This window comes from Procambarus clarkii, chromosome 45 (assembly GCF_040958095.1).
Source record: "Procambarus clarkii isolate CNS0578487 chromosome 45, FALCON_Pclarkii_2.0, whole genome shotgun sequence".
NCBI classification, from domain to species: Eukaryota; Metazoa; Arthropoda; class Malacostraca; order Decapoda; family Cambaridae; genus Procambarus; species Procambarus clarkii.
Window position 1 is genome coordinate 13,386,900 of NC_091194.1, and position 20,255 is coordinate 13,407,154.

The window sequence follows — 20,255 nt, forward strand, 5'->3', positions numbered from 1 at the left end:
TCGCTGTTGGCATTTAGGCACATTCCTATGTTCGTTTCCTTAGTGTAGACTGCAGTGTGGAAACCTCCGCTCTTTTCCATGACTGTTACATCTAGAAAGGGCAGCTTCCCATCCTTTTCCATCTCGTAAGTGAAACGCAGCACGGAACTCTGCTCAAATGCCTCCTTCAGCTCCTGCAGATGTCTGACATCAGGTACCTGTGTAAAAATGTCGTCAACATACCTGCAGTATATGGCCGGTTTCAAGTTCATGTCGACTAAGACTTTTTGCTCGATGGTACCCATGTAGAAGTTTGCAAACAGGACACCTAGGGGAGAACCCATGGCGACCCCATCTACTTGCTTATACATGTGCCCATCCGGGCTCAAGAAGGGTGCCTCTTTAGTACAAGCTTGGAGTAGTTTCCTCAGAATATTTTCTGGTATGTCAAGAGGAGAACAGGCTGGACCACGATACACTCTGTCGGCTATCATCCCGATTGTCTCGTCCACAGGTACGTTGGTAAACAGCGATTCTACGTCCAACGAGGCTCTTATCCCTGTGGCCCGTGTGCCCCGCAGTAAGTCAACAAATTCCTTTGGAGACTTCAGGCTGAAGGCGCAGGGAACATAAGGAGTCAGCAGGCCGTTGAGTCGCTTCGCCAGTCTGTACGTGGGTGTGGGTATCTGGCTAATGATTGGCCGAAATGGGTTTCCAGGCTTGTGTGTCTTGACATTTCAATACGCATATCCAGGTTTATATTCCCCAATGATCTTTGGCAGGTGGAGTCCGGATTTCTTGGCGTTCACAGTTTCGATCAGTCTGTTGACCTTTGCTTTTAATTCGGCTGTAGTGTCCTTCGTTACCCTTTGGAACTTAGTTTGGTCAGAGAGTATGATGTTCATTTTCGCCAGATATTCGTCTTTTTTAAGAATGACATATATTGGCGACTTGTCACCTCTCCTGACAACTATCTCCTTGTTCTCACGAAGGCTTTTAGCTGCCGCTGTGAGCTCGGGGGACAGTATGGTGCTTCTGTAATTGCCTCGATTCTTTCCTCCTTCTGCAATAAGTTCTGCTTGTAAGGTATCTTTGGTAGTGACCTTCTTTTGTGTCTCGAGGTCGAATATGTCGTCCAACAGAATTTCCAACTCTACTTTCCGGGCCATCTCACTCGGTCTGGACATAACATGACAGTTTATGCCCAGATTTAGGAGAGTGACTTGGTCCTCAGTGAGGTTACAGTGAGGTTAATTCCTATATATATATATATATATATATATATATATATATATATATATATATATATATATATATATATATATATATATATATATATATATATATATATATATATATATATATATGTCGTACCTAATAGCTAGAATGCACTTCTCAGCCTACTATGCAAAGCCCGATTTGCCTAATAAGCCAAGTTTTCATGAATTAACTGTTTTTCGACTACCTAACCTACCTAACCTAACCTAACCTAACTTTTTCGGCTACCTAAACTAACCTAACATATAAAGATAGGTTAGGTTAGGTTAGGTAGGGTTGGTTAGGTTCGGTCATATATCTACGTTAATTTTATCTCCAATAAAAAAAAATTGACCTCATACATAATGAAATGGTTAGCTTTATCATTTCATAAGAAAAAAATAGAGGAAATTTATTATTTCAGGAAAACTTGGCTTATTAGGCAAATCGGGCCTTGCATAGTAGGCCGAGAAGTGCATTCTGGCTACTAGGTACGACATATATATATATATATATATATATATATATATATATATATATATATATATATATATATATATATATATATATATATATTCTATATATATATATATATATATATAATATATATATGGTTATATATAACCATGATGGCTATCTGAATCATCAAACCAACAGCACTCTGATGGTAATCTTGGGCATAGCTTTTCATCAAATCATCTCATTTTTATGGGTAAAATTTTCACCCCATATCGATAGGATCATATCGATAGGATCACCTCATTTATGAGTTGTTTAAGGCACCGTGTATCCCCATCGCCAATTTCAAATTAGGGATCATTTCACGAGAGATTAGCCTTTGTTTATTTAGTACTTTAGTGAGCATCAATATGGTATGGATTCATAATATTCCAACTTTGTTTATTACAGTGATATTTATTTCTACAATTGTAATATTATTGTTAGTAAAAATATTGATATTTTTCTTGGAGATAATACCACAAATATTTATATATATTTTTATTGCTTAAAACAAGAAAATAGACCCAAACAACCATATATAATATTATTTATAATAATAATAATAATAATAATAATAATAATTAAGAAAGCAAAAGTTATCTGGTCTACACCAAAAACTACAATAATATGATGTGTGTGTTTGTCAACAAAATAATCAGTTAAACATCAGTAAGGATTAAATAATCTTTTTTACTGAAAATGGCTCAACAGTTTTCTTTCAACGTGCTTAAAAACTTGCAGTTTGAGGCTCAACAAAACCGTGCGTTTGTCTGTGAAGTTTAGGGAAACTTTCCTGAACTTCACACGATGACGTCACAAGAGTGTGACGTATCTACAAGATTATATTGAAGTGCGTGTGTCGGGGGAGTCCAGGGTTGAGAGTTTGATCCCATTGTACAGCTGCTCATCATAGTCCGGTCAGTAGTGCGTGTGTCCGGGAAGGTCAGGCGTGAGAGTTCGATCCCATAGAGAGTCTCCAATAATTTTCTCATTACTAATCTTCCTCCTCCTCCAGGATTCCTTCCTCTTCATCTCACGCTTCCTCTCCGTTCTCGTTTTACCCAACGATAATGACACCGGGCGGATTTTCTGAAAACACAAATAAAATATTTTAAATATTCGAAACTATATATTTTTGGTCATATTCAACAATATTTGATGTCATTGTTACTTGATCTCTTGTGAAAAAATATTCAATACAAAAACGGGCTGCTTAATTGTCCGGTTACTTAATTATTCAACATCTTAGGCTTATGACCAATAGCCTAGGATATGCTCAGACAGTTATCTTCAGTAGGATACCTGTGATTACTGTTGGATACCTGAGAGTAATGAAGGTTACCTGTGCTAATTAAGGATACCTTAAATTAATGTCACATACCTGTGAGTAATGAAGGATACTTGTGAGTAATTGAGGATTCTGGTTATTAATGTAGGATACGTGTGACTAATGTTGGAAACCTGTGACTAATGCTGGTAATAAAATAATCTCTATCTACCGGGTATAGCTGTTCCCCATCTTGAGGGCACATGACGCAACCAATGGGGGTATGAGACTCGATCTATGAACAATTACAAAAAAGTAGTTACATTACAATTAAGTATCACCCTCAGTAACTGTACCGCGACCAATAATCACTAGATGTAGCTAGCGCGTGTATTTTGAGTTCCCGTTTTTCTATATATAAAAATGATAAAATTCCAATGAAAGAGGTGGTTGATTAACCGTGGCTATTGACATCTATTGAAGTCATACAGGTACCTAACAGGACTAATGATGATAATGATGATTTGGGCAGTCTAGCGACGGAGGTATGGAGAAATATAGGGTAATCCAAATAATAGTCTGTAATCCTAAATAAGTTAAGAATAACTGTTCAGTACGATATACTCACTGGGCGGAGGAAGGCAGCAGATGCATAAAGGGGAGCAAGGAATATCTAGTTCATAAGCTTTATTGCCACATGAATTTTGTCTGCAATTTCCGTTAAAATATTGGCACACTTTGCGACACGCTGTAAGGAAAATGTGGTTGTTAAGCGACGTCTTCACTTGATGGAGATTTTAGGCAATGATTGATTAGTGAGGCTGCGAGTGTTTTGTTGGTGAGGAAGGGAGTACTTTGTTGGTGAGGTAGAGAGTGCTTGGGTGGTGAGCTGGGGATGCTTAGTTGGTGAGGTTGAAAGTGCTTGGCTGTTGAGGTTGGGAGAGCTTGATGGGGTAGGTTGGGAGTGCTTGGTTGGTGAGGTAGGGAGTGCTTTCTCGGTGTGAAAAGGAGTGCATGGTTGGTGAGGAAGGGAGTGCTTTGTTGATAAGGTTGGGATTGCTTGGTTGGTGAGGTAGGGAGGGCTTCTTTGGTAAGAAAGAGAATGCTTCTTTTGTATGATACTCATTGAAAAAAATATTTTTTAGCAGCGAATGAAATCAGAGTTCTAATCACTCCCAGATGCTTGTCTTAGCTCACTCAACCATGATAGGGGAAAAGGTATTGAACCTGTACTTCTACTGAGTCCACTGGGGAAGTCTGGAGGCCCCAACTGGTTCCACATCCAGATTTTTGCACGAAGAGCTCTCCTTCACTCTGACCTGTGGTTAATATAATTCTTCACCATATGCACCTCCTTCAGGACACAGAAATCCCAATGGTCACTAGAACGCTCGTTCGAAGCCCTGCATTGTCCCAAAAGTTTTTCTCAATGATAGATTACGCGATTGGGATATCTTGTGTTCTGATGGAGGGAGCATATAGGCGAGAGCACCATTATCAACAGACCGGAGAGTAGACGGGCAATTCATAAAAAAAATTTGGCTGTGAAACTAGTTGGGACTTCCAGACTTCCCCAAATGAACTCAATAGAATTCCAGATACATTATATTTTGTCCTATCGTGGCTGAGTGGGCTAAAAGAAGCGTCTGGAAGTCATTAGAACGCTGGTTCAAATTCATGCTTTGCTCCAAATGACTTTCTCGTTGATATCACACCATTGTGACTATTTGTGGCAACCATTGTGTTAGTTTGATTATCATGAGTGTAACTCTTCAAAGCTCTAAATCTCTTTCATGTAAGAAATATTTGTATCACCATTCACTTTTGAATTAACATGACTTATCTACCGGTCTCAAGCTTGTATTACATCTGGTTTATGACTTACAGTCTTATCTCAAGCATGTATTAACACAGCAGATATATGACTTGCACGACTGTCGCAAGCTTATATTAATGCAGCAGGTCCTGTCTCAAGCATGTATTATCAGAGTAGGTTTATGACTTACAGGCCTGTCTCAAGCTTGTATTAACACAGCACTTGCAGCCGTTGCCAGCACAGCCGTCAGCTACCTCCGACTCCGTTGCCTCATTACATGTTGGCTTGCAGGTTCCGTCAGCGTTTTGACAGGAGGTCCGTGGGGAACACCCGGTTCCGTTTCTCAAGTTCACAGCCAATTCGTCTAGAAAAATTGAGTCTATTAAATACGTCGATAGTCTGAGGGTAGACACATGAGCACAACTCTTATGTAAGCACATAAGAGTTGTATAAAAACAACTCTATCGACTCACTCGGTATTTTTTTATCGGGTATCTTTTTATGACCATTTTTTGTCCAAGTTGGCCACATTGGTCAGGTTGGATATATTGGTCAGTTTGGCAGTAATTTAATTATTTGTGTATTTCACATTTTTATGACTTCTTCAGTAAAAATCTGCGACCTACAATACCCATTATTTCTGTTCACAAAACATAGATTAAATAACTCAGTTTTGTTAAGGAAATATCATGTGTTGTGTCTATGGAACACTGCCACAATACAGAGTCTTATGTTGTGTCTATGGAACAGTATCACAGTCCAGAGTCTTATGTAGTACTCACCTATTTGTGCCTGCAGGATCGAGCATTGACTCTTGAATCCCGCCTTTCTAGCCTTTGGTTGTTTACAGCAATGACTCCGGTCCTATTTTCCTATCATATCTAATTTGAAAATTATAAATAGAATTTGCTTCCACAACCTCCTCCTTAAGTGCATCCTATTTTTCCATTACCCTCACGCAAAAAGAAAACTTCCTAACATATCTGTGACTCTTCTGAGTTTCCAGTTTCCACCTCATGTCCCCTCGTTCTGCCAGTATTTCTTGTGAACATTTCGTCTATTTCCACTCTGTCAATTCCCCTGAGTATTTTATACGTTCTAATTATATCCCCCCCCTCTACCTTCTTTTTTCTAGTGTCGTAAAGTTTAGTTCCTTTAAGCGTTCTTCATATCCCATCCTTCGTAACTCTGGAACGAGCCTCGTCGCAAACTTCTGAACCTTCTCCAGTTTTCTTATGTGTTTCTTCAGGTAGGCGGCTCCATGATGATGCAGCATACTCTAAGACTGGTCTCACGGAGGCAGTGTAAAGCGCCCTAAATGCCTCCTTACCTAGGTTTAAATTTATTATATATAAAACTTAAATATTATGAATGTATTCACAACAACGCTACCACTCCCCATCACGCAGCCCGTTCGTCAGAAACATTCCCAACGTCAATAAACTGTTGTACTAAATTGCATGAACCTAACCTACTCGAAGACCCACGAACATCAACTTCAATGGGATATCACGTCAAGTTGCTATCATTTTTAGTACATTAGTTTTTGGCCTTAGGGGAAAGTATATGTCAAAATGCGAAGCACTCCTCATGAGAACGTGTCGCGTCATAACATACAGGGAATGATAGACACACAGGGAATGATAGATAGAGGGGAATGATAGACATGCAGGGAATGATAGACACACAACAAATGATAGACATGCTGCTATATATAATGAGCTATTTTTATTCATTTGACATTTCTATATTTGTGTCATAAGACCAGGCAGTTTTCACTATAATATTTATAAGTGCTTGGAAAATATTGTGGAAATATTTTCCACAATATTTTCTCCAAAAGCCAATTGTGGAAAGACACTATTCATGTCCTATAGTTTATTCACCTTCTGCTGTTTCTTCGATATTCTCGCCTTCTTGTTCATTGCCAGTTCCCTCGTGCATGTTACGGACTGTAAAGAAATACGAACAACAATAAGATTTATTTATACGAAACTGTATCTTATAATTTATGAACTGTGTCGAGAAAACTGAATCCATCACATTGAGGTTAAAAGTATGTTTTTTTTTAACAGCACGTTATTAGTATTTAAATATTTAGCATTTTTATTTAGCACTCACATGTTTTTTTTAATGTTTTTCATAGCTCTTTTAGAGTAATAAGGTTAAAAATCAACTTACATTTTTATTAATTCCATTTTAATCAATCATCCTAAACTAGCTTTTTATATCTGTCGCTATAGTTGCCTATTGTATTTTTATTCCATTTACTTGAAATAGGAAATGGGAAGGGAAATGGAGGAGGGGAGGAAAGAGGGGGGGTAGGGAATAGTGAGGAGAAGACGGTAAGACAATTAAGACGTCTAGGGAGAGACAGTCTATTCCTGATGTTCCTAGGTACCCTTCATTGTGAATATAAGAACATAAGAAGAACATATGAAGAACATAAGAATGAAGGTAACTGCAGCGGGCCTATTGGGCCATACGAGGTACTAATCTTTCCATTTAACAAATCCGTTATACATCTACTCATCTATCTTTCCATCTATCCATCCATCAATATATTTTATCTATCTATCTGTGTCCCTCTATAAGAAAAAGGAATTAAATTTGAAAAGTTACTCCATTGCTTTGTGTTGTGGGTTGTTGAAGCCAACTAGGGCATGATGTGGCGGTCAGAAGAGGAAGAGGCAATATTGAAGTTATGTGTTTATGGTAGTACGGCTGAAGTTTGAATATCAGAGTTATTTTTTTCGAAATTAGTGAATAATAATGCATATTATTATTATAAACAAAAATAAACATTTGGGAATTTTGATTTAAAATAAAATAGTTACCGATTTGCTTTGTTTATGTCTGTTAAGGTGTCTTATCTATATGTCTTCCTGTGGCGGGGCTGTAGGAGGAGTAGTGGCTCTGTTGAATTTACGCGTTTAGTCGTTACGGCCGAAATATGAATAACAGAAATAGTCTACTAATTTTCCCGGCATCAATGAATAATGTTGCATATTATTGTTATTATTATTATAAGTAAAAAAATCACTGATTTGATTTTTTGTTGTGCTTTCAAAATATTTACAGGGTTAGCCGGCAGCCAGTGATGAAAACCGTGGTGGGGGTGTGAATGTGGACCTGGCACGCTGCTTCATTTTGAATTATGGCGAACTCGGTTAACCTATGTTCATCCCAGACCCCACACCATCATAACTGACAATTTAGGTGAAGCTAGGCGTCTGCCTCCAATTTTGAACAGATAGAGAGAGAGAGAGAGAGAGAGAGAGAGAGAGAGAGAGAGAGAGAGAGAGAGAGAGAGAGAGAGAGAGAGAGAGAGAGAGAGAGAGAGAGAGAGAGAGAGAGAGAGAGAGAGAGAGAGAGAGAGAGAGAGAGAGACAGACAGACAGACAGACAGACAGACAGACAGACAGACAGACAGACAGACAGACAGACAGACAGACAGACAGACAGACCTTCTCTCTTATAGTACCGATGCTTTCACAATGCAACATATATACTCACAAGGCCGAGGATAGCAGCAATGGCAGCTTAAATAATTACATCCTCCAAGCAGTTCTCTGGAGGAAGGGCCACATCTCCGCGTTCCACACTTCCCTCCGCGAATAACACAAAAAGGTCTAGCCAGGCAGCCTGGAACGTTACACACAGCAGACATTAACACGGGTGTACTGGATGCCCACTCCCTTAGGAAGAAGTCACTTCTGTTAATATTAGGGTCCTAAAGACCTATACTGAAGACCTATATTTACCTATACTCGCTTGCCTAAGGGTGGCCTTGACGCTGCACCTACACCCAGCTCCCCTACACCCGTTGGATACCTCCTCTTCCCTCGACTCATCACACACGTCTCGGCACGTTCCGAGATGTGTGTGATGTGTGACAGCTGCTCTCAGGCTTGCACCCCCGTCCTTGTCTCGCCTCCGTCACAGACCTGTCTATTGGTTATTATGAGGAGAAAGTGATTGATTGATGAAGATTAAGCCGCCCAAGAAGTGGCACGGGCATGAATAGCCCGTAATATGAACGTGCTAACCTGGTATGATATATATAGCACTTGGAGGTGATATGAGGACAATAATCTGGGATAGGGCAGAGGGAAGGAATGAAGCCCAATTAATTGGATCGTTGGGGATCGAACTCGGATCTGCAAGAAGGGAGGCCGTCGCTGTACGGACCAATCCAAATGGATAGGTAATGTACAAACAGAAATTAAAATAAAATAAAAATTCATGCCTATATAAACAATAACTCACATTAAGCATTAATTCTATTTAAATTATAACTAACTGCTACTTTGGTCTCATCTAATAATACCGCTCTTACGATTATGATATCGCTACTAATATATACATCAACAGTAATAATAATAATATAGACGAGTTCTTGCCAACTATATTAAACATTAAACACATTAGCAGCGTCGTACAGAACCTCTGATGGTAAATAATTACTGGGCACTACGGGCAGGAAGTGACATAATAATGTGATAGCAGTGGAAGTTAGAAACCTGCATAAGTATCCCTTAAAATAAAGCCTTAACTCACTGGAAGCTACTGTTGCTATCCCGCCCATCACTGGGAGAAGCTTCTCGTCCCCAGCATCGCCCTCGACGGCCGCCGCGTTCACCAGGGAGACGCAGAGGAGCATCAGCGCATACATGGACTTCATGGTGGAGATGTCTCGCTGTTGGTGACTTGTTTCTCAGTGTTGTAGCTGCTGCTGGTAGTTTTGTCGCTGTTGGTGCTTGTGGTGGTTGTAGCGCTGGTGGAAGTGGTTGAAGGTACTGGTAGTCGCGAAAGTTGTATTACTAAGTTTGGATAGACTTCCACGTCTGCTCAAGGGAGTGTGCCTGTGTGTATGTACAGCTGTGACTCCTTAAGTCGTGTCCTTATAAGTCCGTCCGCTGTCGAGAATGAGTGGATGAGTACTGGAGACCTACTGCTCTAGACACGCCTGTCATCTGCTCGTAGTCGGCTCTCGCTATCCACAAACACCTGCTAAATAAACCAGGTGTTTTATGGATATATTTATATATGTAAGAAATCGATAATTAGCAACCCACTCATATCATATGTGTGGGGGTTCGATTACTTGTTTCAGCTGTTTTTTGTAACTTATTCCCAGCGGAACGGTAGAAGTGACTGACCCCCCGGGTTAACAGCTCTATTACGTCTGGTGATTATTATATTATTATTATCTTGGTTTCGAGTGGCCAGAAGCGCCAACTTTGTCGACTGTCGCACTTTGATAGTCTCAGTCCACAGCGCTGTACTTCTTCAGGCCAAATAACTTCATTCAGCGTTTGGCCTGAAGATCATTTGGGATCCTAATTATATCGTGTGAGCCAATAGGAGCGCTTCGTTGAGCCAATAGGAGAGCCTCGTTGAGCCAATAAGAGCTACCTCGTATGGACCATTAGACACTATTACAGCTTACCTAATTCTTATGTTCTTTGAGACATAATTACGACAGTATATCATTCGCAAATCAATTTAGCAGGAACTTGGGGGTGGAGCCTTATAAAATCTAAGACCTTCCTCTGGTCAAACTGTTTGTATAAAAATTAAAACGAGTGAAACATTGTAAGAGATAAGGGTCGACTGTAGCGAACATAGTCATCACTTAAAGCAGGGCCCAGGAGCTGGCGTTTCATTTATTTTAATACATTTCTCATCAAAAGTTGAGTTAAAATTCAGTTCAAAGACTTTGCGAAGAGATTGACAGTTTTATTATGGGACAAATGTTCAGAATTTTCAGGGGTAAAGACTTAAAAGCAAAACACTTTAGGCAAGCTCAAAACTTCTGAAGAAAGTATTGTTTAACATTTCCCTCGCGCACATAGCACATTGAAGAGCATCTCCACGCTGACTTCCAATAGACACAGTCGCTTTGAAGTATGCATAAACACAAAAATAATACATTTGATGGCCGGTAATCAACTGAATAAAGGATTTTATCTGTAATTACAATCCCAGCAGTACAGACAACAAACCACCATGTCACCCGGTTCACCGACCAATGAAATTCAGTGTTCTCTGACTGCCCATATCTCATACTGTAACTGTTTACACTAAAAATTATTTTACTACCATCAATCTTTTACAGTCATGTCTCATATATGATATATCCTTCTAGCTGTTTAATAATTAGCTACTTCACATCCTTACGTCTCTTAGAACCAGCCAAGGTAGAAATTCAGCATGCCCTTGGCATCACTGTAAGCTCAATTGCTCAAGCACTCATAAATCTTCCTTATTTGTTTGTAATATAACTTATTTCATTAATCCAGACCAACCCTGGTCATAACAATATACATATACATATATGCAAAACTGGCTGCAGATATTCATACATATGGAATCCCATACATCAGTAGGTGATGTAAGTTTTCCCTTTACATCAACAGATGTAGCATGTTTACCATTAATTCAGCACGTAGTGGAAATTTAATTCTTGCAAGTGGTGCACGTTTAACCCTGACATCAGCAGACGTTGCCACTTTACACCATAAGTCAGCAGATTGTACACGCTTGCCCCACACAGTAGCAGGTGATGAAATGTTATCCTTTTGCAGCGAGAAGGGGAGCAAGTTTCCACGTTGTGGATCCCTAATTTGCTTCACTATTCAGAGGGGTGATAATTAAAAGAACTACTAGCAGAAACCCCAAGTGTTGCCACCTTCGCTGACACCACACGTATTTGGAGTTTTAAATTACGACCCTTTAATACCGAAAATATGCAAATTATTGAAAATGGCGATTTGTCATATTTTGCCCAATCCCCCTGAAGTTTTCAAAATACGATGCCAATCGGATATATAATTCCTGAGCGTTATTTTTTTTATCGGAATTCAGTGTGATTGCACGTATTTGGAGTTTTAAATTATGACTTTTTGTACCGAAAATATGCAAATTAGTGAAAATTGCAAGTAGCCATATTTTGCCCTAAACCCCCTGCAGTTTTCAAAATACGATGCTTATCGGAAATACGGCACTTAAGCGTGTTTTCTTATTGTGAGTTATGATGATGGTGTTTTTGTTAATGGAAGTTATGATAAAGGTGTTTTTATTAGCAGTTTGGAGAGATTAGACGTTTTGGGGTAAATAAAAAAAAAAGCTCTTGATAATTTATACCTATATTTTATTATTTGCACAAATTTATCAAAGTACCCAGAGTACCTTCATACTAAACAGAGGAAAAATAGGATATCCACAAAGCTTTAAATCAAATCCCCCCCGCTTAAGTAATTGTTTACAATCATAATAGTATATGATACAATCTGAAAAACCAATTAATCATGTAACTAGTTTATGAACATACTAGTTACAAGTGAGGCATTTATCCACGTGTCTCCCTATCCAGTTACCGGTGAGACCCAAGAGTGTTTAACCCAATTTATAAAGTGTGTGTGGTTGTAATTGCTAAAGATCCTACTGTTGCTCTTCCTCCTCCTCTGCTTCTACCTCTTCTTCTTCTCCTTCTTCCTCTACATTCAATTCTTCCTCTTCACCTCCTTCAACCACTTCGTCTGCTCCTTGGGGTGCGTCTTCTTCAGCTCCAGCAGCCCCGACGTCGTTCTCTCCCTCCCTAATATCGTAGTGGTTCCCGCCTGCAGGTTAACACGGATGGAACAGTTCAGTTAGTCAGTATACAGACTAAGGCATTACATCATGGATGAAACAAAGGACTCAACTCACACGCATGTTGGTTGAGTCACATATATTTCATATATATATGGTAGGGTCTCACATATGGGTTGGTCAAATATGTGGTTTGGGTTATAAGTTGTCTGTATTTATGCTGCTATCATTACTAAGATGCTGTCTGTACTTATGGTGCTGTCTGTACTTATGATGCTGTCTGTACTTATGATGCTGTCTGTACTTATGATGTTGTCTGTACTTATGATATTGTCTGTACTTATGGTGCTGTCTGTACTTATGATGCTGTCTGTCCTTATGATGCAGTCTGTACTTATGATGCTGTCTGTACTTATGATGCTGTCTGTACTTATGATGCAGTCTGTACTTATGATGTTGTCTGTACTTATGCTGCTGTCTGTACTTATGCTGCTGTCTGTACTTATGATGCTGTCTGTACTTATGCTGCTGTCTGTACTTATGCTGCTATCATTACTAAGATGCTGTCTGTACTTATGATGTTGTCTGTACTTATGCTGCTGTCTGTACTTATGCTGCTGTCTGTACTTATGCTGCTGTCTGTACTTATGCTACTGTCTGTACTTATGATGTTGTCTGTTCTTATGATGCTGTCTGTACTTATGCTGCTGTCTGTACTTATGATGTTATATCAATACCTATTATAGAAGAATTTATATATATATATATATATATATATATATATATATATATATATATATATATATATATATATATATATATATATATATATATATATATATATATTCGAACAAGCCTGAAGGGGTCCCCAGGACTATATGCAACTGAAAACTCATTGGCATTTAGTTACGTCATACTATATATATATATATATATATATATATATGTGTGTATATCACGAAAATAAACACGTGATTAAGAATGTGACAATGTCAGACCACGAAGGAAAATGAAACAGGAAATTTCCTTAAGTACTTTCGTATATTAAATACATCTTCAGAAGACCTTCTGAAGATGTATTTAATATACGAAAGTACTTAAGGAAATTTCCTGTTTCATTTTCCTTCGTGGTCTGACATTGTCATATATATATCCACGTTGATGTAGGTGTAAGGTTGGGGACTGTCATAGGTTGAAGACCATATGGGTAGTAGAGATAGAGATTCCTATAGATATATGGGTCCAGAGAACACTGTTCTCAAGAATATTATTTTCACTGTTAGTCGTCATACCAACCTCGAGGAGCACAGCAGTAACACACTCTCTTGCTGCTGCTGCTGGAACCGCTGCTGCTGCTGCCGGAACCGCCGCTGCTGCTGCCGGAACCGCCGCTGCTGCTGCCGGAACCGCCGCTGCTGCTGCCGGAACCGCTGCTGCTGCCGCCGGAACCGCTGCTGCTGCCGCCGCCGGTACCGCTGCTGCTGCCGCCGCTGCCTCCACTGGTACCACCTGTACCCCCACTAGCACCGCCAACGCCTGCACCAATACCGCCGCCAATGCCTATGCTGCCGCTGGCCGCTACGTCGATTAACCAGCGGTGAGAATCGGTACTGCTACACCCGTGACGGATCTCCCGCTCGTGTGAGCCGCACTGAGTTGTCTGACATCTTCCTCCAGCTCGCCTGCACTCCTTAGAGCTCCTGCACTCTGTGCGGACACATGTTTTTCATTGACACACATACACAAACACCTATAAATATATATATATATATGTGTGTGTGTGTGTGTGTGTGTGTGTGTGTGTGTGTGTGTGTGTGTGTGTGTGTGTGCCAGAACGCACTACTCGGCCTATTATGCAAGGCTTGGTTTGTCTAATAGGCAGTAATTTTCGTTATTTAAACAAAATTCCATTTAGTTAATTTGAATATTATTATATTATATTAAGAACATGAATTACTGACTTAGGTATGTTTGTTTAGGTTAAGTTAGGTTAGGTTTTTCATATTTCTTAGTTTTAACTAAAATTAAAAAATTAACTCTTTTTTTTTAATGTAATGGAAAGCTTTATCATTTCATAAGAAAAATAATTAGAAAAATATATAACTTCAGGAAAACTTGGCTCATTATATAGATAGAGAGAGAGAGAGAGAGAGAGAGAGAGAGAGAGAGAGAGAGAGAGAGAGAGAGAGAGAGAGAGAGAGAGAGAGAGAGAGAGAGAGAGAGAGAGAGAGAGAGAGAGAGACAGAGAGAGAGAGAGAGAGAGAGAGAGAGAGAGAGAGAGAGAGAGAGAGAGAGAGAGAGAGAGAGAGAGAGAGAGAGAGAGAGAGAGAGAGAGAGAGAGAGAGAGACAGAGAGAGAGAGAGAGAGAGAGAGAGAGAGAGAGATAATGAGGTAATTCACTTACTCCTCTGAGTAGGAGTAGGAGCACAACACTTGCAATCCCTTCCATCACACCCTCCTGTTATTTCATCCTCTGAGTTCCTGTCACACGTCCTCTTGCAGGAGCCTCTGGCGTCTCGGCATCTGTCCCGTAGTGAACATCCTTGATGGTATCTCGAGTCAATGGGAGATCCCTCTATAAAAAAACAAAAAACATTCAATCGCAACTCTGTTGGTTCGTCTGAGCATCACAACACAAGAATCCACACCAGATAGCTATATTAGAAACTATCACCGAAAGAAAATCTTTTTATCAAGGCGGTGGGGATTGAACCGACGTCCTGGCTCACAACAGTGACCATTCCTCACTTGGGGTGGACGGTAGAGCGACAGTCTCGCTTGATGCAGGTCGGCGTTTAATTCCCGACCGTACAAGTCAGGCGCCATTCCTTCCATCCCCCCACTCCCTACCCTCCCAGGCCCTTCCTAAATCCTTATCCTGACCCCTTCAAAGTGCTATATAGTTGTAATGACTTGGCGCTTTCCCCTGATAGTTCACTTCCCTTCCTCAATGAGCAACGATGCGGTAAAATGTAACTCAATGTATCACGCAGTTGCTATTTCAATGCAGATCAACAAGAATCCAGACATAAAATCCTGACACACACATTTATCTAAGGTATGAACATTTAGAAATTTTATATCCCAAATATATTCTCGAATATATACTCTTAATGATTCTAGAACTTGGACTAATTTAGAACAATTGAGGTCACTAACTTACAAGATCATTAATATTTACAAGAAAATTAATTAACAGAATTTATGTCAGTCAGTCTAGTAGTAAATAATTACTGAACTTATATATATTATCTATTGTAAAGATATAAGTAAAGGGGCATTCCATATCAATTTAAAATAACCTTTAAAAAAATATTTGCAAGAACATTAATTCGAAGAGTCTATGAGGTGAAATAGATTCAAGCACTTCGTGTAGACTGCACACACACACACACACACACACACACACACACACACACACACACACACACACACACACACACACACACACACACACACACACACACACACACACACACACAGAACACTGAAATTAATTCATTCTGCTTGAAGCATAACAGAGGACAAGTCATCTGTTTTGTCCACGAAACAGCAGCACACCGCCCTCCCCCTCCCATGCAGATCCTGTTGCACACCTAAGAACCATTGCAAGAGGCTGTGTTTTGTAAGTCCTCAATGTAACTGGGCCACGTGTCTTACAGTCCTGTGTCCCTAGACTAGTCCTGATTTTGTTTGCTAAATCAGCAATTCAGCCCCATTTGTGCTGTGTCTGTGTAGCAGTTCCACGTCACCATTCCCCCCCCCCTTCCCTCCTCCCCTTGCTCTTCATTGTTGCCACTGGTAAGTGATAGTCTCTCGTGCATGGGGCTGTGTCTACGAAGGAGCTTACGAAGCTATACCACGGTCCTCAGGAGCCTTGAGTTGTGTCTGTGGAATAGTGCCACAACTCCTGAGACCAATATACCAGTCATATGTCTATGCACAGTGCCCCCCACCCCCCAAAAAGGCCATATGAGCGGTGGTGCTGCTGTGTCGATCAAGGACTATGTAATGTAAAGTCCTCGTCTTATGAACAGGACTTAGGCGCCGTCTTGGTTGTCAGGTTAATGTCTATGGAAATGATTCATAACCGAATGTGGCATCTTTTTCTCTTGATCTTTCTTTGTCTCCTGTTCTCTCTCTTACCGTCTCCAGCATCTGCAACGGAAAAAAATGTATATTATTAATTTTAAAGGTTATATCAAGTGCGTGTGTTTATGTGCTAGTCATTCCCTCAGCTTACAACAGCGGCTCACGTGTGCCGCAATGTCATTTAATGTGCTGTGTTTCAAAGTGTTGGAAATTATTGAGGAACATTTGTTGGATGTGTGTGTGTGTGTGTGTGTGTGTGTGTGTGTGTGTGTGTGTGTGTGTGTGTGTGTGTGTGTGTGTGTGTGTGTGTGTGTGTGTGTGTGTGTGTGTGTGTGTGTGTGTGTGTGCGTGTGTGTGTGTGTGTGTGTGTGTGTGTGTGTGTGTGTGTGTGTGTGTGTGTGTGTGTGTGTGTGTGTGTGTGTGTGTGTGTGTGTGTATATATATATATTATATACATATCAAAACTTACATATCAGGGTCTACGGGCAAGTGTGGTTTAGCTCTTTATGCCCCGTCTACTAACTTTGTTGTACCTGTTGCGTTATAATCTAACTATTTTGACATTCGAATTCTTTGTCGAATGTTGCCTTAAATTTGTGGATGGAGGAGTCTTCCATAACTTCTTCCTTATGCATTATTTTGGCTCACTAATCCATATGGAAACCTCATTGTGTACGGGACAGATTATCATACGTCATTAATCACGGTGAAGTGTGCTATAATATAAACATGAATTTTGAGCATTGTGATGTATGTGTGGTGTTTAGAAGAGGTAACATTCTCATTCGTATATTTTCAGATATATATAATTCCAAATATTTCTTGCACAGTTATGAATATTTCGACTACAAGGATTAAGTTAGTTTTGAGTGAATATTCCTGAATAAAATTTGTAGTGCCAGTACATATATCAATGTGAAAATATTGAGGCCATGAGATGGGAACGAATTCGCATCCCTGGACTCCCCATGCAGCTGTACTACCCACTAAACCATGACCAGACCGTGGCTTCTCTCATCATGGTATGGCCTCATGGTATTGTGAAGTAGAATATTTTCTCCTTTAATAATACATTTTTCTAGCGTTTCTGTATAGCTTTTCTATATTTTAATCTGCATGGGTTTTCTAATTGATTTAGTTTTGCAAGCTTCCTACAGCACCTAAGTGAGCATACAATGTTGTTGAGAGGAGAGAACACGAGGGTAGAAATAGCCTAAGCAGCTCTACCCTTTTGAGATGTGTTTCATTACCTCAATAAATTTACTTGAACTCGAACGAGAGAACAATTTTGAGCATCACAGCGCAAGACTCCATACCGAATAGCAATATTAGAAACAAATACGCTATCCAATGTGCAATTAGTTTCACAGCTAATATGCTAGCTGTGAAACGGTCGTCTGTTTTATGTTATTATGTATTTTGCAAGTAGAATACAGAAAGGTTCTCTGACTTACCGGCCGGTGCTTCTGCTACCGCTGGGTCCTCAGGATTGTTCTGTGCCTTCACCAGGAAGACGCAGAGAAACATTAGTAAATACGCGGACTTCATGGTGGTTTTTTCTCGCTCGTGGTGTCTGGCTACTTGTGCTCCTCAGACACAGTTGCTGTTTAAGCTACTGATAAGATTATTTGCTCAGAATTTTGGGAATTCTGGGCGATAGTTCATGAAAAACTATCAAATGTATTCTTCAGAAAATTTGTTTGTGTTAAACTTTTGGTAGAGTTGTCTAGTGGGTTCCGTCCTCTGCCGAGCGTGTGCAGCTGAAGACTGGAATGATCTTCACTAGACACACTTGCACTATATATATATATATACTCGGCGGTCGGCATCCACTAACGACACAGACACCTGCTACGAAAACAGATGCTATAGATTTTATACATTTGGCCGGGTTTATTCGCGATCGTCTGGTATTTCTAGCCCCATAGCAGCATCCGTATGCTCCAGAAGTCATTGACCTCACTCTCACTCTCTCCTTCTCTCTCACACCAAAAACTGTACCAAAAATGTTCATAATATGCATAAAGAAAATCTATATTAAAACCATTGTAACATGTTCAATAAAAATTAGACATTTAAATCATTGCAACGTGTTAAATGAAAATTAAAAAAACTGACTTGATGCTTCTGAAAACCAGTGAATCAGATAGTAACAGACTGACACGTGTCATTACATTTTCACAGGTGTTTCAATTATCACGAGACAATTCTAGACCTAACACCTGTTTTGATAGAATCTTATTTTGTACTGCACCTAGTGGCATACAGATGAATGCCCTTTACAAATCTGAATAATTATTTCCCGAGGACAGCCGTGTGTGCCTTAAGAATACTGAACAATTATTTCCAAACCAGAGACCCAAAAGCGGCTAAGTTTCCTGTTCCAGAGCCTCAGTGTCGGGTTCCAGAGAGGGAATACCTTTCTGGATACTTCAGCATTCCGACCTCCTATATTCCAATCATAGCTGGGTCAGTATGCTGGAAATTCTGTCTTGGTCTGGTAGATGACAGAATGTAACTGTTAACCACTGTACCTAAAAGCCAGAATTGTCTAACAAGCTAATTTTTCCTGAAATTACAAAAATTGTCAAGCATTTTCTCTTATGGATTTTTTAATTCAATCAAAACTAACATTGACATTTGACTAAACCTTACGTAACTAATCCAAACTTAACATAGGTCAGTAATTCCTGTTCTTAATATATAATTATTGTTAAGAATAAAGACATTTGGAAAGAAATATTAGAAAATAACGAAAATATCTGCCTTTTAAGCAAATCAAGACTTGCTAACTCGTCCAAGTAGTGCAATTCTAGTTATTAGATACAACATGCACACACACGGAAGTGTTTACTAGAGTTGGATGTGACAAAGGCTATAGGCCCAGATGGAATCTTCCCTTGGGTTCTAAAGGAAGGAGCAAGAGAACTGTGCCTACCACTCTCCATAGTGTATAACAAATCACTGGCAACAGGGGAACTGCCAGATATTTGGATCGCAGCTAACGTAGTCCCGATATACAAGAAAGGGGATAGACAGGAGGCACTGAACTACAGGCCAGTGTCCCTAACCTGCATACCATGCAAGCTGATGGAGAAGATTGTGCGAAAAAAACTAGTGGAACATCTGGAGCGAAGGAACTTTGTAACACAGCATCAACATGGGTTCAGGGATGGCAGGTTCTGCCTCACAGGGTTACTTGAATTCTACGACCAGGCAACAAAAATAAGGCAAGAAAGAGAAGGGTGGGCAGACTGCATATTTCTGGATTGTCAGAAAGCCTTTGATACAGTGCCACACAAGAGGCTAGTGCGAAAGTTGGAGATGCAGGCTGGAGTGAAAGGGAAGGTACTCCGGTGAATAGAGGAGTACCTAAGCAACAGGAGACAACGAGTCTGTGTGAGGGGTGAGGTCTCAGATTGGCGAGACGTTACAAGTGGAGTCCCGCAGGGGTCAATCCTTGGACCTATACTGTTTCTGGTATATGTAAATGATCTCCCAGAGGGTATAGATTCGTTCCTCTCAATGTTTGCCGACGATGCAAAAATTATAAGGAGGATTGAAATAGAGGATAATAGTAGGAGGCTACAAGATGACCTAGATAGACTGAGTGAATGGTCCAACAAATGGCTGTTGAAGTTCAACCCGAGTAAATGCAAAGTAATGAAACTAGGCAGTGTAAACAGGAGGCCAGACACAGGATACAGAATAGGAGATGAAGTACTTAATGAAACAGACAGAGAGAAA

The 20,255-nt window shown here is 40.0% G+C and overlaps 1 protein-coding gene and 1 long non-coding RNA gene across 2 annotated transcripts; both read right to left on the reverse strand.

The window, feature by feature from the left end:
* Positions 1-6,650: 6,650 nt before the first annotated feature.
* Positions 6,651-9,747, reverse strand: LOC138350355 (uncharacterized). Its single transcript, XR_011222055.1, has 3 exons — positions 9,381-9,747; positions 8,337-8,465; positions 6,651-6,772 (listed from the first exon to the last, which is right to left on the reverse strand). It is a non-coding gene; the product is annotated as an uncharacterized lncRNA (long non-coding RNA).
* A 2,206-nt stretch (positions 9,748-11,953) lies between these two features.
* Positions 11,954-18,275, reverse strand: LOC123770196 (golgin subfamily A member 6-like protein 2). Its single transcript, XM_045761870.2, has 4 exons — positions 17,963-18,275; positions 14,821-14,991; positions 13,713-14,123; positions 11,954-12,445 (listed from the first exon to the last, which is right to left on the reverse strand). Exons 1-4 carry the CDS (start codon positions 18,054-18,056, stop codon positions 12,267-12,269), a joined length of 855 nt encoding a protein of 284 aa, XP_045617826.1. The 5' UTR covers positions 18,057-18,275; the 3' UTR covers positions 11,954-12,266.
* Between the last annotated feature and the right edge of the window lie 1,980 nt (positions 18,276-20,255).